At 46.7% G+C, this 23,696-nt stretch overlaps 1 protein-coding gene across 2 annotated transcripts in view; it reads left to right on the plus strand.

The window, feature by feature from the left end:
- The first annotated feature begins 14,347 nt into the window (after positions 1-14,347).
- Positions 14,348-23,696, plus strand: part of LOC121853423 (immunoglobulin superfamily member 10-like) — a 64,260-nt gene continuing 54,911 nt past the window's right edge. For both annotated transcript variants that reach the window (XM_042347522.1, XM_042347524.1), the window contains exons 1-2: positions 14,348-14,418; positions 21,510-21,596. In XM_042347522.1, coding sequence (XP_042203456.1) covers positions 21,533-21,596 — 64 coding nt within the window. In that variant the 5' untranslated portion in view covers positions 14,348-14,418; positions 21,510-21,532. The remainder of the gene's footprint in view (positions 14,419-21,509; positions 21,597-23,696) is intronic.

The raw sequence follows: 23,696 nt of genomic DNA on the forward strand, positions 1-23,696 counted from the left end.
AAGGAGTGGTTAATGGTACAATATCCTGAGACACAAGGAGTGGTTAATGGTACAATATCCTGAGATACAAGGAGTGGTTAATGGTACAATATCCTGAGACACAAGGAGCGGTTAATGGTACAATATCCTGAGACACAAGGAGTGGTTAATGGTACAATATCCTGAGACACAAGGAGTGGTTAATGGTACAATATCCTGAGATACAAAGAGCGGTTAAGTGAGCGGTTAATGGCAATATCCCTTACCATTATATGGCGCCTGTTATAAAACATCATTGGCGGTCGATTTTGTTATCTTAACGGGGAGAGGTCAGAGGGAGAGGTGAGGTAGAGGTCAGAGGGAGAGGTAGAGGTGAGGAGAGGGAGGAGAGGTAGAGGTGAGGGAGAGGTCAGGAGGAGAGGTGAGGGAGAGGTCAGAGGGAGAGGTGAGGAGAGGAGAGGTGAGAGGGAGAGGTAGAGGTCAGAGGGAGAGGTGGAGGTGAGGTCAGAGGGAGAGAGGTAGAGGTCAGGAGGGAGAGAGGTAGAGCAGAGGGAGAGGTGAGGAGAGGGAGAGGTCAGAGGGAGAGGTGAGGTAGAGGTCAGAGGGAGAGGTGGAGGGAGAGGTAGAGGTCAGAGGGAGAGGAGGTAGAGGTCAGAGGGAGAGGTGAGGAGAGGTCAGAGGGGAGAGGTGAGGTAGAGGGAGAGGTGAGGTAGAGGTCAGAGGAGAGGTGAGGTAGAGGTCAGAGGAGAGGAGGTGAGAGTATGGAGAGGTGAGAGAAACACAAGTGAGAGAAGTTGACTAGTGACACACACACACACACACACACACACACACACACACACACACACACACACACACACACACACACACACACACACATCACCCAAAGACACTTACTGACTCGACGGTGAAAGATCATATTTTAACCTTCCTCCCCCCCTTGATGACGCGCTTGTTTAATTACTGAAAGTTTTAATAGGAGCATCAGAGGGGAGGGAGGGAGGGGGTTCACCCTTTGTGCTTTAAGACGAAGACCCGAAGGAGAATTTCTGATAATAAAAAGGAAGGAAAAATATTGTAAGGATATTATATACTTGGCAACTGTCTATCTATCTATCTATCTATCTATCTATTTGTCTATCTATCCGTCTATCTATCTATCTCTGTCTGTCTGTCTGTCTCTCCAACACTAAAAAAGAGACACAGTACTCGACACAGTACCTTCCTCAACGGTAAAGTCAGGTACACCCTTCACAGCTGGTTAACCTGGGGAGGGGGGGAGTTGAACCAGGGACTCTTAGTACAGGAGACGAGGGCTGTAGCCACTCAGCCTCCACGTCTGTAGTATTATGTAGTGGAGGTAAACTTCTCTGAGTTTTTGTTTGTTTGATTGTTTTTCTGTATGTGTGTTTGTTGGTATGTTTTTCCTTTTTGTGTGTGTATGTGTGTGTGTGTGTGTGTGTGTGTGTGTGTGTGTGGCAAGTTTTTACGCCATTTGCCTCTGTCTACCCAGCAGTAATTGGGAACCTGGATGTTAATCGATTTGTGGATCGTGTTTCGGGGTAATGGTTAGCCAGTGCAGTTGGGGAGTTGTCCGGTCTCGGACTATTCCTTGACACTGGGTCATGTAACTCGTTAACTCAGGGTGTGGTTGTTGTGTTGATGATAGCTTCTACACCTTAAACAAGTTCACGTCTAGGCACTTGGGCCGGCACCTCACACAAGGGGCAACCATTAATGATATAGTGCCAGTAGTTATAGCGGCAATGATAACTTACCTGTTGAAAATCACTCACCTCCCTCCTCCCTCCCTGTCAAACCTGCCTCACCTACCCACCCTTCCCTCCCTTCTACCTTTCCCACTTCCTCCCTCCACCCTCTTCCTCCCTTCTCTATCTACCCACTCCCTCTCCCTTCCTCACTATCAACCCCCTTCTCTCTCTCTCTCTTCCTCTATCCACCACCCCTTCTCTCCCTCCCCCTCTTTCCTCCTATCTATCCACCACCCTTCTCTTCCTCCCTCCCTATCTATCCACCCCCTTCTCTCTCCCTTCCCTTCCTCCCTCTATCCACCACCCTTTCTCCCCCTCCCCTCTTCCTCCCTATCTATCCACACCCTCTCTCTCCCTCCCTTCCTCCCTCTCTATCCACCACCCTTCTTCTCCTCCCTCCCATCCACCACTTTTCTCCCTCTTCCTCCCTCTCTCAATCCACCACCCTTCTCCCTCCCTCTTCCTCCCTCTCAATCCACCAATCTCTCCCTCCCCCTCTTCCTCCCTCTCTCAATCCACCACCCTTCTCTCTCTCCCTCCCCTCTTCCTCCCTCTCAATCCACCACCCTTCTCTCTCTCCCTCCTCTCAATCCACCCACCCTTCTCTCTCCTCCCCTCTTCCTCCCTATCCATCCACCACCCCTCTCCCTTTTCCTCCTCACACTCTCTCCTCCCCTGACCTTTCCTCAACTCCCTCCCCCATTCCTCCCTCCCTCTCCCACCACCACAGTACCATTCACCTAACCATGTACCACGCTACCAAGTACCTACCATAGGCCACTGTACCATTCCTCTGAAGTGGCCACAACTGTGTATAATAGTGGTGCATTATCCTGATTACTCGTCCCGCGCCACAATAAAGTCCAAAAAGGCTAAAATAAAGTCCAAATGGTCACAATAAAGTCTAAAGGGTTACAATAAAGTCCAAAAGGGCCATAATAAAGTCCAAAAGGGCCACAATAAAGTCCAAAAGGGTCACAATATAGTCCAGGGGAACACAATAAAGACTAAAGGGTCACAATAAAGTCCAAAGGGTCACAATAAAGTCCAAGGGGTCACAATAAAATCCAAAAGAAGCCATAATTTTTTTTTAACATAGTGGTGTAATACAGATAATAATGCCACCGCCACGCCACAAAACAAAGTCCAAGACGCCATAACTCAACACAGTAACAACACAGAAGGTAATGATTATTATACTCCGCCGCGCCATAACAAAATCTAAAGGGGCCATAACTCAATTACGTAATGCCTCCCCCCACCCCTCCCCCCCACCCCTCCCCCTAAAAAAAATATAGATTATCCCTTCCGTAGCCACAACACAAGACGCCATAATTCTGCTCCATAACGACACACAAGTACTGATTATTGAACTGCTCCACTAAGGTCTTGCTGTGATGTATCTGCGGTAAGGTGTAATTGGCCGGGATTTTTGTGGAGTTTATCATGTTGACAATTTCAGGGTGTACATGGGTGTATAGACGGAGGTATGGGTGTATAGACAGACGCATGGCTGTATACAGGGACGCATGGACGTACATATGGACGCACACAGGGACGCATAGATTCACATACGGACTCTTAGACGCACACACGGACGCCTGGACGTACACATAGACGCCTGGACGTACACATGGACGCACACAAGGGAAAAGTTTAACGTTCAACTTTGGTGATTTTGATAAAATATTCACTAAATTATTTCACTCCCTCCTAGTAACAGCCGTAGCAGCAGTAGTGGCGGTAACAGCAGCCATAACAGCAGTAGTAACAGCAGTACTAACAACAGTAATGACGGTAACAGAGGTAGTAATAGCAGTAGTGACCGTAACAGTAGTAGTGACGGTAGCAGCAGCCATAACAGCAGTAGTAACAGCAGCCGTAACAGCAGTAGTAACAACAGTAGTAACAGCAGTAGTAACAGCAGCAGGTCTAGTGGCGGTGTTCGTGCAGCGCTTCATCTTATCAGCTGTCTTTATGACTGTTTTAACAGTGAGTGAACACGTCAGACTGTGTGTGTGTGTGTGTATTGTGGTCAGTTTTATGCATGTATGTGTGTGTATGTATGTATGTATGTATGTATGTATGTATGTATGTATGTATGTATGTATGTATGTGTCGGAGGAGGTCACTTACACCTGTAGGAGCAACAATTAAGAGGTGAGGCAGCTCCATCTTAACACCTCAACACACCTTACAGCACTAATTCATTAGCACCTGTCTCTCCAAGGTGTGTGTGTGTGTGTGTGTGTGTGTGTCTCTCTCTCTCTTATATCGTAGACACGCTTGAGAGAGAGAGAGAGAGAGAGAGAGAGTAATACACCGTTAAATTAAAGAAGAAGAGAATTGTGTTGTCCGCCAAGAAAGTCCCTTGTTGTTTGTGTGTTGCTGACTGTTTGTGTGGTGCTGACTGTGTGTTGGTGACTGTTTGTGGTGGTGACTGTTTGTGTGGTGGTGACTGTTTGTGTGTTGGTGACTGTGTTGCTGACTGTGTGTTGGTGACTGTTTGTGTGGTGGTGACTGTTTGTGTGTTGGTGACTGTTTATGTTGGTGACTTTATGTTTATGACTGTGTGTGGTGACTGTTTGTGTGGGGTGGTGACTATTTGTGTGTTGGTGACTGTTTTGTTGGTGACTGTTTGTGTATTGGTGACTGTTTGTGGTGTTGACTGTGTGTATTTTATTTGTGTGTTGGTGACTGTTTTATGGTGGTATTTGTTTGTTGTTGGTGACTGTCTGTGAGGTGATTTGACTGTTTGTGTGTTGGTGACTGTTTTGTGTTGTTGACTGTTTGTGTGTTGGTGACTGTTTGTGTGTTGGTGACTGTTTTGTGTTGTTGACTGTTTGTGTGTTGGTGACTGTTTGTGTGTTGCTGACTGTGTGTTGGTGACTGTTTGTGTGTTGGTGACTGTTTTGTGTTGTTGACTGTTTGTGTGTTGGTGACTGTTTGTTGGTGACTGTCTGTTGGTGACTGTCTGTGGTAGTGACTGTTTGTGTGTTGGTGACTGTTTGTGTGTTAGCGACTGTTTGTTGGTGACTGTGTTAGTGATTTCTTGACTGTTTGTGTGTTAGTGACTGTAAGGTAACAGCTAACAAACTGCTTTGGGTATTAAGTAAACATAGTAACTGTTGGTGTAATAATTGTGTATGTGTGTATCAATTGTTTGTTTGTGTAGTGATGTGTTTGTGAGGCTGGTAACACCTGCCTTGTGTAGTGAAGATAGCGACACCTGATGAGGCCACAAGAGTCTACTGACCTCTGTTGACCTAACGTGACCTCACCTCAATCACAAAAGGGGGTAGTTCTTCCTATTTTTTCTAGTTTAATTAGTAAGTTGATCTTCGTTGTTGTATTTGTTTTAATTGGAGAAAAAATATGCAAATGACGTGTTGAGGCAAGAGAATAGGTTAGGTTAGGTTAGGTTAGGTTAGGTTAGGTTAGGTTAGGTCAGGTCAGGTCAGGTTAGGTTAGGTTAGGTTAGGTTAGGTCAGGTTAGGTTAGGTTAGGTTGGTTTAATTTAGTTTCATTTTAGTTAATTTAGTTTAGTTTAGATTAAGTTAATTTATCATTGGTTAAAGTCGGCTCGTGTGGTCGCCTTTCACCAACAGTTTCCACTGTCATTTTTCACTCCTCACTCCAGCAGCTAATCTACATATAATGCATAAAAACATAACTGTGAGGAACCACCACCAAAAATATCAAGAAATAGATTGGCGGAGTTAAACTGATACACTATTCTCTCCATAAATGCTTCAGGGTTCGGGATTCAGGTTTCGAGGTTCAGGATTCAGGTTTCGAGGTTCAGGATTCGGGGTTCAGGGTACGGGATTCAAGGTTCGGGGTTCGGGATTCAGGGTTCGGGATTCAGGGTTCGGGATTCAGGGTTCGGGATTCGGGGTTCGGGATTCAGAGTTCAGGATTCGGGATTCGAGATTCAGGGAGAGAGGCGAACAAGCCTTAGTAATTGACTGTACTGAAGATATTACAGCAATATATTATACACCGAGATATAACGAAGCTTTATAACGAAGGGAAAATACCCATTAACTTGTCCAAGAATCAGTGAGGTTAAATTTTGTCCTCCAAGAATCAGTGAGGTTGAATTTTGTCCTCCAAGAATCAGTGAGGTTAAATTTTGTCCTCCAAGAATCAGCGAAGTGAAATTTTGTCCTCCAAGAATCAGTGAGGTTAAATTTTGTTCTCCAAGAATCAGTGAGGTTGAATTTTGTCCTCCAAGAATCAGTGAGGTTAAATTTTGTCCTCCAAGAATCAGCAAAGTAAAATTTTGTAACTGTGGAAAGAATTTTGAGCATGGAAGGGAAATTTTTAATACTTATGGTTGACAAAACTGTTCAAATTATGGTGCCATATACTTCAGGCTGTAGAGATAAAAGGTTATTTTAATGCTGCCTCTTGAAGGGGGAGTTATATAACCTAACCTAACTAAACTAACCCACTAACACAACTTCTTTAACCTAACTAACTAGCAACCTAACCTAACTAACCTAACCTAACTACTTAGCAAACCCCTAACACAACACAACACAACTAACCTAACTTCTTCTAACCCCTAACCTTCTTGCTTCTTCTTCTAACCCTAACCTAACCCTAACCTAACTGCTTACAACTAACCTAGCAACTTCTTTACAACACTTCTTCTTCTTAGCAAGCCTACTTCTTTCTTCTTGGCTATTTCTTGCTTGCCTAACTTTGTAGCCAATAAACTTCTTCTTCTTGCCTGCTTACAACCTAACCCAACCTAACCTAACCTAACCTAACCTAACCTAACCTATCCTAACTAGCTACAACAGTCTCAGTGTACTCTCGGCGCCATATTGGATGGGTGGATGGAAGGAAGGATGGAGGATGAGAGGAAGGATAGGTGAATGGGCGGGAGGATGAGAGGAAGGATAGGTGAATGGGCGGGAGGATGAGAGGAAGGATAGGTGAATGGGCGGGAGGATGGGCGGCAGGAAGGATGGGTGGCTAGGCTGCAGGATGGATGGGTGGGTGGCAGGTCAGAGCCAGACAGGATAAAGTATATGGGGGCGGAGGCAGGATACCTCTCATTATCTTAACTACTTACTCAGTCCAGGTCGACGGTGGGAGTACTGTGGTGGTGGTGGGAGTACTGTGGTGGTGCTGTGGTGGTGGTAGTAGTGTGGTGTTGTGGCAGGTACTGAGGTAATTGGTGTTAAGTACAGTGTAGACGTGTGTGTGTGTGTGTGTGTGTAGTATAATCTTACGACACACACAGACATATTATCGCAACACCTGGATAACAACACCTGTGGCTATTAAGGTTCCTAGGGGTGAGGGGTCAAGAGGCGGTGAAAGTAGCAATATGTGCATCTTATCACCTCTCTCTCTCTCTCTCTCTCTCTCTCTCTCTCTCTCACGTCTGATAGTTTTCCACTTTCACTATCTACAAGAAGAACTTACAACCCCACTTAGACGATTACCAAATATACATTATTCAAGAAACTAATCTAGACTAGAATTCAGATTTAACACCACAAATGAATTTCCACAACTAACTTTAATACACACACACACACAAAAAATACTAATCCCAAATTATATATACTGTATATATTAGAGATGGATATGGATACCCGCATCTGCAGACGTTAAAATTTCACATCCACATCCACGGCTGTGATGAATTTGACACCCGATTCATCAGTAAACATATCCGACATAACATATAGGCCTTCATAACTCAGCTCATGCACTCTGGCCTTGCTGGAATATTGCACTGAATTTGCCGAGTTAGGTCGAAGTTTTCCACCCAATTGAGATGATTTGCCGAGTTAGGTCGATTTGCCGAGTTAGGTCCAAGTTTTATACCCATTTGAGATGATGCTGACATTCATCTCAAGTTATTATCAAACAGAAGAGATGAATGAGGTGACCCAGTACACACAATTATAAATCACTATACACAGAATGTTATAATAGAGAATATTTTGAATTTGTTGAAAAGTAAAGTGAAGAATATGTTGAAGATGATGTAAGGTACCGGTCTAGCAGGCCATATTAGACAACCACACCACACCACACTACACTACACTACACTACACTACACTACACTACACTGATCAATACGTGACAGTGTACAGCAGTTCAAAAAAAATTGTTAGGTGTAACTGGCATAATATAGTGTATGTACTGTACTTACTGTGAGTCCGAGTCTGTGTTTGACTCACCCAACTTGACGCAAAATGTGTCGGCTGATTTAAATAGATTAACGCGAATTCGGAAAACGTTGACGACATGCTAAAATTTACCTGGGGGATGGTGGCAGTGCTAAAGCCAGTCGAATTAGCCCAAATTCCGAATTAGTGAATACCGAATTAATGAGAGTTGAGTGTGTACAGTGAGGGGCGGAATTATCTTATCTTCCCAGTTTTGGATGAAAGTATCGCGCAATACTCCTCGACCCTTCCAACACACACACACACACTCTGGGAAACTTCTCAACAGTTAGTGGGGTGTAGCGTGGACTTATCCCTAGTTTCCCGGTGCATGATTCAATTACACTGAGAAACGCAGTAATCTACAGTGAAATATACCATTTACTACACGAACCACTCTGGGATGTTTTGAACCGCGGTATTCTTAATGTTCCGTCTGGAGGCTTAGGGCTTCTCGGCTACACAGACAGAGACAAAACTGGAAATATTGTATCAGTAGTCATTAACCCTAACAACTCCTGGCTTTTAGAGTTCAAGAGGTTAAAGGTTAGGGTCACAGCTGCTATATTTTTGGGAACAAGAGGTGAAGGTTAAGGTCAAAATGGCTCTATTGTAGTGATCAAAGCCGCTGTGTGTTAAGAGGCTGAAAGGCCAGTCAGACGTGAGTTGGTACCTCCCTCGAGTGCACTATAGTGGTAGCTAACATTTATGAAGCCACCATACAGTCACCACACTCCATACAGACACCATACAACCTGGTAGTGGTAGTGGTGTGCAAATGAGTTTCAACCTTCCCCTAATGATATGTTAATTCTATTTTTTATAGTGTGTGTGTGTGTGTGTGTGTGTGTGTGTGTGTGTGTGTGTGTGTGTGTGTGTGTGTGTATTTCTCCCTTACCCCAGGCATGTGTTCAGGTTTTAATGTACAATGTTAAGTGGATGCAGCTGTCTCCCCCCCCTCCCTCCCTCCTCCCTCCCTTCTCTCTCTCCCCTGTAACTTCTTCCTCTCCTCCCTCTCCCCTTGTACCTCTGCCCCCTGTCCCCACCCTCCATCTTCCTGTGTTTCCCTCCTTACTTCCCCTCCCTCTTCCCTTCTCCCTTCACACTTTCTGCCTCCCTCTCTGCCTTCCTCTTTCCCCTCCAAACTGTTCTTCCGTCTTCTCTCTTTTCTCTTAATTTTCCTCCCTTCTCTTACGTCTTTTTCACTTTCTTTTCCCTTCCTTCCTCTTCTCCTTATCTCCTTCCCTTCCTTCCACCACTTCTACTCTTCCATGGTTTTTCTCTCCTCTTTATCCATGTTTTGTCCTCCTCTCTCTCTCTCTCTCTCCCTGTCTCTCTCCTCTCTCTCTCTCTCTCTCTCTCTCTCTGGTCAATAAGCCCAGTAGGAATATTATCCGCCACATTAACCACCAAAATGACGTTTGGATCATCACTTCAGGGTTCTTACAAGTCCTGGAAAATCCTGGAAATTTGAGACGATTCCTTTCAGTATTTTGGAAGTCGAGGCTAAGTCTTTTCTTTGAAGTTCTGGAAATCCTTGGAAAATCTTGGAAAAAGTCTTGAAAGTCCCGAAAAGGCCTGGGAAAGTCTTGAAAGTCCTGAAAAAGCCATGAAAACGTCTTGAAAGTCTTGAAAAATCTTGAAAAAGTCCTGGAAAAGCCTGGAAAAGTCTTGAAAGGCCTGAAAAAGCCTTGGAAAAGTCTTGAAAAAGCCTTGAAAAAGTCTTAAAATTTCAGACTACTGTAATAGCTCAACCCCACTATATCAACACCAATGTGACCATAATATTATCCTTTTAGAGTTTTATAGGTTCACACAAAGTCGAAAACACGATAGATCCCTGAACGTCATCTCATATGCAGCTAGGCAGTGCGAGGGTGGGGGGGCGCCCCTAGTCGACCCAACTGAAGAAGTGGGCACTAAATTTTATGACCGAGGAAGTAAAAAGGAGATAAATAAGACTACAATTTCGACTATGTTTTTTCCCCCCCTGTATACTTGAGGGTTAGTGTTCAGTGTGCTATATCCACACCGCCTCTTAAAGGGTATGAGGAAGCGGAAGTAGATGTAAATACTGACACGTGCACACACACACACACACACACACACACACACACACACACACACACACACACACACACACACACACACACACACACACACACACACACACACACACACACACACACACACACACACACACACATTATAACCCGCAAACTCATTTAAGTACACAAACAGTTACTCAGAGATGACGTTATGAGAACTCGTTAATAAACTGTTTACTTCACAAGCAAACAACGAGTGTAAATTTCTCCCTAATTACCATCTTTATTTACATCAACAGTAAAACGGTTCTGTTGAGACTGTTAACGGTGTATGAGAGACTGTTTTCATACACCTCACTATACAAGTATACACCAATAGCACTATACACGAAAACAGGTGTATAAACAGTTTGTAAATTAGGACTGTAAATACTTCATTCGTAAATTGATAAACACGATATACACCATACGAGTCATTTTTGAATACTTACCATACACAATATCACAATATACTGTACATATAACCACCATACATCACTATACATTATACATCAAAATACAGTATTAGTTCTATACACTACAAAATACGTATACACCGTCTTGTACACTCACCATACAGGTCCATACACCGTCACTTCTCGCCACGTCTGCAAAATTAAATAAATGAATAAATTAATAAAAAAAAATAAAAAATTAAAATAAAAAATAAATGAAAAAAAAATAATAACAATAAGTAAATAAGTAAATAAATAAATAAAATTATATCAAATTTACACTGAGACTAGATCTTTACTAGACACGTTTACTTAACACTAACTGGAAATATAAAAAAGTATCTCTGTAACATCCATACATACATACATACATACATACATACATACATACATACAAAGATGATGGGGGCAAAATGGCGTCGGAATTTCAGAGAGACTTGACCTTAACTAGACACGACGTCTTTGATAAAGTGAATGAGTGTCAGTGTGTGGGTGGGGTGGGGTGGAGGGGGTGTTAGTGCCGGAGTCTTTCCTTCCTTCCTTCCTTCCTTCCTTCCTTCCTGCTTCTGTCTTCTTTACATTCTTCCCTACCTTCTTCATCTTCTCTCTCTCTCTCTCTCTCTCTCTCTCTCTCTCTCTCTCTCTCTCCTCCATCCCTCCATAAGCCTGATGTATATCTTGGGCTTAACATCTTCTTCCCCCTCACCCCTCATCCTCCCTCCCCTCACACATCACCTCCCCTCCCCCATCCCCTCCCTCACGTTGCCTCCTTTCCTTATCCTCCCCTCACCCATCTAACTCTTCCCTTAAATATATAATTTATAACTCTCTCTCACCCCTCACCCCGACCCTACTAGCACCCACCTCACCTCCTGCCCTTCCCTTTACACCCCACCTCCTCTCCTCCTTACCCCCACCTCACCTCCTCCTTCCTTCACCCCACCTCACCTCCTCCCCTCTACACCCACCCACCTCCTCCTTCCTTTACACCCCACCTCACCTCCTCCCTTCCCTTTACACCCACCTCACCTCACCCCTCCTTTACCCCCCCACCTCCTCTTCTCACCCCTCCTCCCTCCTTCCTTTACACCCCACCTCCCCCTTCCTTACACCCTCACCTCCTCCCCTCCTTTACACCCCACCTCACCTCCCCTTCCTTACACCCCTCACCTCCTCCCTTCCTTTACCCCACCTCACCTCCTCCCCTTCCCTTTACCCCACCTCACCTCCTCCCCTCCTTTACACCCCACCTCACCTCCTCCTCCTTTACACCCCACCTCACCTCCTCCCTTCCCTTCACCCCACCTCCTACCCCTCCTTTACACCCCACCTCACCTCCTCCCTTCCTTTACACCCCTCACCTCCTACCCCTCCCTTTACCCCACCTCCCTACCCTTCCCTTTACACCCCACCTCACCTCTCCTTCCCTTTACACCCCACCTCACCTCCTCCCTTCCCTTTACACCCCACCTCACCTCCTCCCTTCCCTTTACACCCCACCTCACCTCTCCTCCTTTACACCCCACCTCACCTCCTCCTTCCTTTACACCCCACCTCACCTCCCTCCCCTCCCTTTACACCCCACCTCACCTCCTCCTCCCCTTCCCTTTACACCCCACCTCACCTCCTTCCTACACCCCACCTCCCTCCTCCTTCCTTTACACCCACCTCACCTCCTCCCTTCCTTTTACACCCACCTCACCTCCTACCCCTCCTTTACACCCACCTCACCTCCTCCCTTTACACCCCCACCTCCTCCTCCTTCCTTTACACCCCACCTCACCTCCTCCCCTCCCTTTACCCCACCTCACCTCCTCCCCCTCCCTTTACACCCCACCCTCACCTCCTCCCCTTCCCTTTACACCCCACCTCACCTCCCTCCCTCCTTACACCCCACCCCACCTCCTCTCCCTCCCTTTACACCCCACCTCACCTCCTCCCCTTCCACACCCCACCTCACCTCCTCCCTCCCTTACACCCCACCTCACCTCCCCCCCCTTACCCCCACCTCACCTCCTCCCTTCCTCACCCCCCACCTCACCTCCTCCCCTTCCCTTTACACCCCACCTCACTCCTCCCCTTTCCCTTTACACCCCACCTCACCTCCCCCCTCCTTTACACCCACCTCACCTCCTCCCCTTCCTTTACACCCCACCCCACCTCCTCCCCTTCCCTTTACACCCCACCTCACCTCCTCCCTTCCTTTACACCCCACTCACCTCCCTCCCTTCCTCTTCACCCCACCTCACCTCCTCTTCCCTTTACACCCCTCCCACCTCCTCCCTTCCTTACACCCCACCCACCCCTCCTCCCCTTCCCTTACACCCCACCTCACCTCCATCCCTCCCTTTCCCCCACCTCACCTCCTCCCCCTTCCCTTCACCCCACCACCTCCTCCCCTTCCCTTTACACCCCACCCCACCTCCCTCCCTTCCCTTACACCCCACCCCACCTCCTCCCCTTCCTTACACCCCACCTCACCTCCTCCCCTTTACACCCCACTCACCTCCTCCTACACCCCACCCCTCCTCCCCTCACCTCCCTTCCCTTCACCCCACCTCACCTCCCCTCCTTACACCCCACCCCACCTCCTCCCTTCCCCTTACACCCCACCTCACCTCCTCCTCCCTTTTACACCCCACCTCACCTCCTCCCTTCCCTACACCCCACCTCACCTCCTCCCCTCCCTTACACCCCACCACCTCCCTCCCCTTCCCTTACACCCCCACCTCACTCCCTCCTCTTTTCCCTTTACACTCCCCTTCCACCTCCCCAGACCCACCAACATAATCTGTCTTTGTAGACGCTGATCTCTTTCTTTCATCTCTTCTTTCTGTCTCTCTTCTTTTCTTTTTATTTTATTTCATCGCAGAGAGAGAGAGAGAGAGAGAGAGGAGAGACGCCATTAAACTCCTCCACTCTCGTGTTTTTCCTTGACTAAAACTTTTCTTATTTTATTTTTTATTCCTCCTTTATCATCCTCTTCTTCGACTTTTATTTCCATCTATTTTATTGCTTTTGTTTAGTTTTATTATATTCTGTCTTTTTATTTCTTTATTTTATCATTGTCTGTTTTATTCCCTATACCTTTGTCTGAGTTATTAACACTGGTACAAAATTGTTCAAAATTGTTCATCTGTGGGATAATTGTTCATCACTGGTGCAAAAATGTTCAAATTGTTCATCACTGGTACAAAAATGTTCAAAATGTTCATCACTGGTACAAAAATGTTCAAAATATTCATCACTGGTACAAAAATGTTCAAATTGTTCATCACTGGTACAAAAATGTTCAAAATGTTCATCACTGGTACAAAAATGTTCAAATTGTTCATCACTGGAAAAATTGTTAAAATTGTTCATCTGTGGGACAAAATGTTCAAAATATTCATCACTGGTACAAAATGCTCAAAATGTTCATCATCAGTACAAAATTGTCAAAATTGTTCATCAGTATTAAAGTTCATCACTGGTACAAAATTCAAAATATTCACTGGTACAAAATGTTCAAAATAAATTGTTCATCACTGGTACATAAATATCTACCATTGATAGACAGAAAGATAAACAGAATGACACAGACAGACAGAGAAAAAAAGTGAGAAAAAAATGAGAGAGAGAGAGAGAGGAGAGAGTAGTCTTAATGATCTTATTTGATTGAAGAAGCTGACACAGCTCTCTTTCTCTCTCAATATTAAAGATAGTCTCTCTCTCTCTCTCTCTCTCCACAAAGATAGTCTCTCTCAAGATAGTCTCTCGCTTCTAAAATTGATAGCCTCTCTCAAAAAAGATAGTGTCTCTCTCTCTCTAAATATTAAAGATAGTCTCTCAACATAGTCTCTCTCTCTCTCTCTCACCAGGTCATGCTGCGGTAGCGACGCCTCCACACCCACCCCCCCACCCCAGGCTCCCTGGATGGCCCAATAAGGTACGTGGGGACCCCTGTATGCATGTGGACACCCTTGTATGTACGTGGGGGACCCTGAGTGTGGGTGTTTGAAGTACGTGGGTGCCCTCTATGCATGTGGGCCCCTCTAGTGTACTGGGGCCCCTCTGTATGTACGTGAGGCCCTCTGAGTGTAGGGTGCTTTGAATGTACGGGTGCCCTCTGTATGCACGTGAGGCCCCTCTCAGTGTACGGGGTGCTCCTGAATGTACGTGTGTTCTTGAATGTACGGGTGCCCTCTATGTACTGAGTGTACGTGGCTCTGAGGTAATCTCTGATGTACGGGGGCCCTCCTGAATGTACGTGGGTCCCCTGTTAGTGTACACGGGGTCCCTCTGAGTGGTCTTAGTGTTATTGGGTCCCATCTGAGTGTATGTGGGCCCCTTTAGTGTACGGGGTCCTCTGAGTTTACATGGGTCCTCCTGAGTGTACGTGGGTCCCCTGGAGGCACGGGTCCCCCTCTGGGTGTACGTGGTGCGTGGGTCCCTCTGAGGGTACGTGGGTCCCTCCTGAGTGTACGGGTCCCTGAGTAACGTGGGTCCCTTTGAGTTTACCTGATAACTATCAAAACATTCAAAATATAAAATAAATATATAACTATAAAATACACAAGACTCACAAACAGTATTTAAATAGAATGAATTAAACCATTTTGTATTGACATTTCTAGTGAATATAGAAAGAACACACACACACACACACACACACACACACACACACACACACACACACACACACACACACACACACACAACTCCAACACTATACTGTACACCGTCCACCATGCCATTAAATCACTATACACAGAAGAAAACATCCTCCTTCCTCCTTCCCCAAGAAAAAATTCTGATAGGACCTGAAAAAATAAGAAAAAAAAGAAACAAGATCCGTGGACAAACAAACAACGCCTCTAACCCCTATTGATTTACTTGGTATTTGGAGACGAGAAAGGGAGGGGAAAAGGAAAAGGGGAAGTGGAGAGGGTACAAAACACAACATTTATTTAGTGTTGTTTTTCGTGGCTTTTGGACAGTTAATGCAAACACACCAACAAAAGCACTATCAAGGGGGGCTGGTTGGGGTGGCTAGGAGGGCATGGGTGGAGGTAGCAAGGGGGGTCTCTCTCTCTCTCTCTCTCTCTAGGTTGTCGTGTATAAACTAACCCAAAAAGTCGGAAATGTCAATAGAGCCAATACGGTACCTGTGTTTGTGTAGTGAAGCGAGTGTGTCACGAAATACTCCACACGAGGTGAACACCCACAGCCTTACATTAGTACACTTGGCTTGTGACCACTTGAAAGGTTGACTCGGCGGTGCTAACATATAATATAAATAAATATGAGGGTCTGGGTGTACTGGATCGAGCTGCCTGACTCGTGAACTTTAAGATAATAACACCGCGAAGTGGAGGAATGGCTCATCCATCAACAAAACAGTGATGGGTTGGTGAGTGAGTCATAACGTACAGCACTTAGCAACTAGTGACTGGTAACTGTTCATTCATTGGTTGCTATGGGAGTTGTGACGTTACGCACTTAGCAACCAATGAGTTTCTACTATTGTTATATGGTTGTACCTCGAGTTGAAGGCTGGTCAGCCCTAGGGCCATCTAGACGTCAACAGCCAGTGTCAAGGAATAGTCCGAGAAGACCGGACAACTCCCCAACTACACTGGCTAACCATTACCCCGGAACACGATTCACAAATCGATTAACATCCAGGTCCCCAATTACTGCTGGGTAGACAGAGGCAAATGGCGTAAAGAAACTTGCCCATAGTTTCACCCTGCCCGAGGATCGAACTCGGGTCCATTGGCTTACAAGGCGAGCATGTTGACCATTATATCGTGCACACACACACACACACACACACAGGGAAGTTGTTCTGTTGTTATTTATACCCGTAAACACTATAATCGCGACAAGGTGAGCCAATCCCGTGTGTGGTGAGGAAGAATACCATCTAGCTCAGCAGGACACGGGATAGATTAGCTAATCCCGGGAGGTTGAGGAGCGTGTCAACTAACTCACTGGGGGGCAGGACGGAGGCAGGTGATGTAGTGGTACTGACCTTGACGGTAACAGGAGGCAGGTGGCGGTGTGTGGCCCATCGCTTCCCGCCCGCCACAAACACTCACACAAACAGGACCACAAACATAAACTGCTATAGAGACACCCGCCGCCACAAACAGCCACACAGACCACCGCCGCCGCCACACAGACCACCGCCGCCATCGCCTGTCGTCTCGTGTTGTTAGGCCACCTGACTCTAACTCTCTCATCATTATATACAAACACACACACACACACACACACACACACACACACACACACACACACACACACAGGCACAAAAGCATGAATATTCGCAAATACGCACAGGTACTGTATACACGCACACACATGTGAGTAGTGTGGCCACATAACTGAACCACTCATATGGGTAGTGTGGCCACATAACTCTACTACTTATATTGGTAGTGTGGCCACATAACTGAACCACTCATATGGGTAGTGTGGCCACATAACTGCTACTTATATTGAGTGTGGCCATAACTGAACCACTCATTATGGGTAGTATGGCCACATAACTGTACCACTCATTATGGTAGTATGGACATAACTGTACTACTTATATTGGTAGTGTGGCCACATTACTGTACCACTTATATTGGTAGTGTGGCCATAACTGAACCACTCATATGGGTAGTGAGGCCACATAACTGTACCACTTACATTGGTAGTGTGTACATAACTGAACCACTCATATGGGTAGTGTGGACATAACTGTACTACTTATATGGGTAGTGTGGCCACATAACTGTACTACTTATATTGGTAGTGTGGCCACATAACTGAACCACTCATATGGGTAGTGTGGCCACATAAATGTACTACGTATATTGGTAGTGTGGCCACATAACTGAACCACTCATATGGGTAGTATGGCCACATAACTGTACTACTTATATGGGTAGTGTGTACATTACTGTATACTTACATGGTAGTGTGGCCATTCATTACTACCATTATATGGGTAGTGTGGCCACATTACCTTACCACGAATATTGATAATGTGACCACAGTACTGGGCCACATCCTAGTCTGGTCACGTGCCGGTAGGAAATCACCTTAGGAGGCTAGCTGAGAGAGTTCACATTAACATTCGACTCTTCTCCACACAAGGGTCACACGTTCTTATGTCCTCTCCCGTTTATTTTAGGCCCGTTGTTGTGTGTGTGTGTGTGTGTGGTGTGTGTGTGTGTGTGTGTGTGTGTGTGTGTGTGTGTGTGTGTGTGTGTGTGTGGACAACGACCAACACATTCCCTAACCTAAACTTAAAATTTACGAGACTCTAATGATGATTCAAAATGGCGGATAAATAGCACCGAGACTATACCGTAATTAGACATTAGTTACCTGGAGGTACAGGTAAGGGGAGGGAGGAGGGCAGGGGGGTGAGGTGGGAGGGAGAGTGCCAAGGAGGGTCGAGTGCCTCTCTCCCTCTTCTGGGACTACCACAACTGGCCCTCTGACGGTGCTGTTAATGTCTCTCTCTCTCTCTCTCCTCCTTCTCTCTCTCTCTCTTCTCTCCTCCTCCTTCGTTCTCTCTCTCTCTCTCTCTCTCTCTCTCTCTCTCTCTCTCTCTCTCTGCTACCGTTATTGTATATTATCTCTCTCTTTCATTCTCTCTCGTTCACTCTCTTTTCTCTGTTTGCCTTTATTGTACACACACTCTCTCTCTCTCTCTCTCTCTCTCTCTCTCTCTCTCTCTCTCTCTCTCTCTCTCCACTAATACATAATCAGAATGCAAGACGTGGGTGTCAGTGATCCCGGGCGGTGAGTGAGGAAAGTGGTGGTGAGTGAGGGAAATGGCAGTGACAGTGAGGAAAGTGATGGTGAGTGAGGGAAAGTGGTGGTGAGAGTGAGGTAGAGTGGTGGTGAGTGAGGAAAGTGGTGGTGAGAGAAATGATGGTGACAGTGAGGAAAGTGGTGGTAGTGAGGAAAGTGGTGGTGAGGTGAGGAAAGTGGTGGTGAGGTGAGGAGGTGATGGTGAGGTGAGGAGAGTGGTGGTGAGTGATGGTGGTGAGGAGAAGGTGGTGGTGAGGTGAGGAAAGTGGTGGTGAGGTGAGGAGGTGGTGGTGAGGTGAGGTGGTGGTGAGGAAAGTGGGTGAGGTGAGGAGAGTGGTGGTGAGGTGGGGAGAGTGGTGGTGAGGTGAGGAGAGTGGTGGTGGTGGGGAGAGTGTGGTGGTGAAAGTGATGGTGGTGAGGAGAGAGGTGATGGTGAGGTGGGGAGCTGGTGGTGAGTGAGGGGAAAGTGATGGTGAGTGAGGAAGTGGTGGTGAGTGAGGGAAAGTGATGGTGAGTGAGGAAAGTGATGGTGAGAGTGAGGGAGAGTGGTGGTGAGAGTGAGGGAAAGTGATGTGGTGAGGAGGAGGAAAGTGGTGGTGAGAGTGAGGGAAAGTGATGTGGTGAGTGAGGAGAAAGTGATGGTGAGAGTGAGGAAAGTGATGGTAGAGTGAGGGAAAGTGGTGGTGAGGTGAGGAAAGTGATGGTGAGTGAGGGGAAAGTGATGGTGAGAGTGAGGAGGTAGTGAGGGTGGGAGTGAGGGAAAGTGATGGTGAGTGGTGGTGAGAGTGAGGGAAAGTGGTGGTGTGAGAGTGAGGAGAGTGGTGGTGAGTGAGGAAAGTGATGGAGTGAGGGAGAAAGTGGTGGGTGAGGTGAGGGAAAGTGATGGTGAGGTGAGGGAAAGTGGTGGTGAGAGTGAGGGAAAGTGGTGGGTGGGGGTGGGGAGAAGTGATGGTGAGTGGTGGTGAGAGGTGAGGGAAAGTGGTGGTGAGTGAGGGAAAGTGGTGGTGAGTGAGGGGAAAGTGATGGTGAGAGTGAGGGAGAGTGGTGGTGAGTGAGGGAAGTGATGGTGAGAGTGAGGGAAAGTGGTGGTGAGAGTGAGGGAAAGTGATGGTGAGAGTGAGGGGAAAGTGGTGGTGAGAGTGAGGGAGAGTGATGGTGAGAGTGAGGGAGAGTGGTGGTGAGAGTGAGGGGAAAGTGATGGTGAGAGTGAGGGGAGAGTGGTGGTGAGAGTAGGGAAGTGGTGGTGAGTGAGGGAGAGTGGTGGTGGTGAGGGGAAAGTGGTGGTGAGAGTGAGGGAGAGTGATGGTGAGGTGAGGAGAGTGGTGGTGGTGAGTGAGGGGAGAGGGAGTGATGGTGAGAGTGAGGGAGAGTGGTGGTGAGTGAGGGAGGAGTGGTGGTGAGAGTGAGGGAAAGTGATGGTGAGGTGAGGGAGGAGTGGTGGTGAGAGTGGTGGTGAGTGAGGGAAAGTGGTGGTGACAGTGAGGGAAAGTGGTGGTGAGTGAGGAAGTGGTGGTGACAGTGAGGAAAGTGATGTGACAGTGAGGGAAAGTGGTGGTGAGGTGAGGGAGAGTGGTGGTGAGTGAGGGAGGGAGGGAGTGTGAAGGGTAAGAACCACACACACACACACACAAACACCTCTCCCAACAAACACACACACAAAACCTCTTCACCAACAAACAAACAAACAAACAAACAAACACCTTTCCCAACACACACACAAACCTCGGCCGTGGCGCGGAATACCAGAATTCGCTTACTTGTAAATGTAAAGTATATTTAAGACCTTTTGGACCAAACTTTGTGGTCCAGACGGAGGGAATTATGCTTTTATGGCGCTGGTGGTAACACACACACACACACACACACACACACACACATACACAGTGTTAAGTGTGGCTTAACCTGAGGCTGTGAGCTAGCATCAGGCGCGTGTACATGCATACTTAACCCAGCTCTAGAACGTAAACACACGCACATACACATGTATATATGCACACACACACAGACACATAACACCTACCTACACACATGCATACGTAACCCCCTCACCACACACACACACACACACACACATTCCAGAAATAATATCGTTGAAAATATAAACCCTGACTGACCTCTTGTATAGGGAGTTACGTGACAAAGACCTCTCTCTCTCTCTCTCTCTCTCTCTCTTTACACCAAAGGGGCCTACTCATCTTAATACAGGCACATCACGACCGTACACGCCATCACCATATGGTTGGTGAAGCTCAGGTGCTGGATGAGTTGATTATACGACAGGCAGACACCTCATCATTACTGATACTAGACAGACAGACAATGAACGGACACTTCATGATTACTGACAGACAGACAGACAGACACCTCATGATTACTGACTGACAGACAGATAGACAGACAGACAGACAGACACCTCATGATTACTGACAGAGAGACGGACAGACAGACCCTCATCATTACGCAGCAGAGACAGACAGACAGACAGACAGACAGACACTTCGCGATTACTGACAGACAGACAGACAGACAGACAGACAGACACTTCATGATTACTGACAGACAGACGAGGAGCACCTCTGATTACTGACAGACAGACAGACAGACAGACACCTCATGATTACTGACGAACGGGAGCGACACTTCATGATTACTGACAGACAGACAGACAGACAGACAGACAGACAGACACCTCTCGATTACTGACAGACAGACAGACAAACCTATGATTACTGACAGACAGACAGACGACCTTGGTTACCTGTACCTGTATGCCTATACTATTGACACTAAATCTTTAAAATTATAAAGGAATATAATAATGTTTACAATGTATATAATGTTTACATGTATTAATGCTATATAACACCTCAGGTCACAGGGGCTATGGAGACTGGGGCCCAGTCCAAACAGGCCCCAGTCTTGATGGGCCTTAGACCTTCTATATTTCTTACTGTTTATGATGTGATGTTTAGTGCAGAGGAAATGTGTTTTTGATGTGTAATAATAATATAATAATAATAATAATAATAATAAGAGTAACAACAACAACAACAACAACAACAACAACAACAATAATAATAATAATAATAATAATAATAATAATAATAATAATAATAATAATAATATAATAATAATAACAATAATAATAATAATAATAAATAATAATAATAATAATAATAATAATAATAATAATTAATAATAATAACTAACCTCCCTCCCCAGGCGTGTGATGGGTGGCCAACATTATGGGCGTCACCCGCTGGCTACTTGGCCTCCTCTTGTGCCACTGTGGTGTTACCCAGGCCACAGGTGAGTGTTACTAGGGCCACACAGTGTTACTAGGGCCACACAGTGTTACTAGGGCCTAGAGTTACCCGGGCTACAAATGTATCTTACCCTGGCTACAGTGTTGAGAGAGAGAGAGAGCTAATCGTCTGCTGGAGTACCGCTGTTAACTATCAACATCACGTGACTGACAACCACAGACGTCCATTTTGAGTTGCCTGTACGATAACTCTTTGTCTTTCATAATTTTTTTAGTGTTATTTATCTGTTTTAACTTATAATGGCGTTTAAAAATCATGGAATAGGAGGGTGTTTATTTATTTATTTATTTATTTATTTTGAGTTACGAATGTACTAGTAAAGGTGGGATAAGCCTACGTCTAGCAGGTCGGTGATGGAAATGTTATTGTACTGTAACTGTATGGACTTCCCTCCCCCTCCTCCTCACCAGCCTCTCCCCTAACCAGCCCCCCACCTCCCTCATCAGCCTCTCCCCATCTCACCAGCCTTCCAAAATTCCACCTTCGGGACACTTCAGAAACACAAACACACCGTCATAACAAATTTCAGCTCTCTATCTTCAAAGCTGTAGCCGTGTATAGCGAACCAACGTGAACAGGTAGATTCAGCACACACACACACACACACACACACACACACACACACACACACACACACACACACACACACACACACACACACACCCAGTATATAATAAACCTGACAGACCTTAAAACAGAGAGAAATTATGGAGTTAGCCAATCAGAGAGTATGTTCAACAAGGTTGTCCAGTCAGAGGGTTCCTGGAAGCCTCAACACAGCAACCATGGAAGCGTCAACACAGCAGCCATGGAAGCCTCAACACAGCAACCATGGAAGCGTCAACACGCAGCCATGGAAGCGTCAACACAGCAACCATGGAAGGTCAACACAGCAGCCATGGAAGCCTCAACACTGCAGCCATGGAAGCATCAACACAGCAGCCATGGAAGCCTCAGCACAGCAGCCATGGAAGCCTCAACACAGCAGCTGGAAGCCTCAACACAGCAGCCATGACCTCAACACAGCAGCCATGGAAGCGTCAACACAGCAACCATGGAAGCCTCAACAACGCAGCCATGGAAGCCTCCACACAGCAGCCATGGAAGCGTCAACACAGCAGCCATGGAAGCCTCAACACAGCAGCCATGGAAGCGTCAACACAGCAGCCATGGAAGCCTCAACACAGCAGCCATGGAAGCCTCGCAGCCATGGAAGCCTCAACACAGCAACCATGGGAGCCTCAACATAGCAGCCATGGAACCTCAACAAAGCCATGGAAGCCTCAACACAGCAGCCATGGAAGCCTCAACACAGCAGCATGAAGCCTCAACACAGCAGCCATGGAAGCCTCAACACAGCAGCCATGGAAGCCTCAACACAGCAACCATGGAAGCCTCAACGCAGCAGCCATGGAAGCACTCAACGCAGCAGCCATGGAAGGCCAACACAGCAGCCATGGAAGCCTCAACACAGCAGCCATGGAGGCGACACACAACCATGGAAGCCTCAACACAGCAGCCATGGAGCCTCAACACAGCAGCCATGGAAGCCTCAACAAAGCAGCCATGGAGCCTCAACACAGCAGCCATGGAAGCCTCAACAGCAGCCATGGAAGCCTCAACACAGCAGCCATGGAAGCCCTACATAGCAGCCATGGAAGGCTCAACACAGCAGCCATGGAAGCCTCAACATAGCAGCCATGGAAGCCTCAACACAGCAGCTATGGAAGCCTCAACACAGCAGCCATGGAAGCTCCAACACAGCAGCCATGGAAGCCTCAACACAGCAGCCATGGAAGCCTCAACACAGCAGCCATGGAAGCATAACAGAGCAGCCATGGAAGCCTCAACTGGCAGCTATGGAAGCCTCCAGCACAGCAGCTATGGGAGCCTAGACTACAGTAGCCATGGAGACCTCAACACAGCAGCCATGGAAGCCTTAACACAGTAGCCATGGAAGCCTCAACATAGCAGCCATGGAAGCCTCAACACAGCAGCTATGGAAGCCTCAACACAGCAGCCATGGAGCCTCAACACAGCCCCATGGAAGCCTCAACACAGCAGCCATGGAAGCCTCAACACA

The sequence above is a fragment of the Homarus americanus genome, unplaced genomic scaffold (assembly GCF_018991925.1).
Source record: "Homarus americanus isolate GMGI-L3 unplaced genomic scaffold, GMGI_Hamer_2.0 scaffold4896, whole genome shotgun sequence".
NCBI classification, from domain to species: domain Eukaryota; kingdom Metazoa; phylum Arthropoda; class Malacostraca; order Decapoda; family Nephropidae; genus Homarus; species Homarus americanus.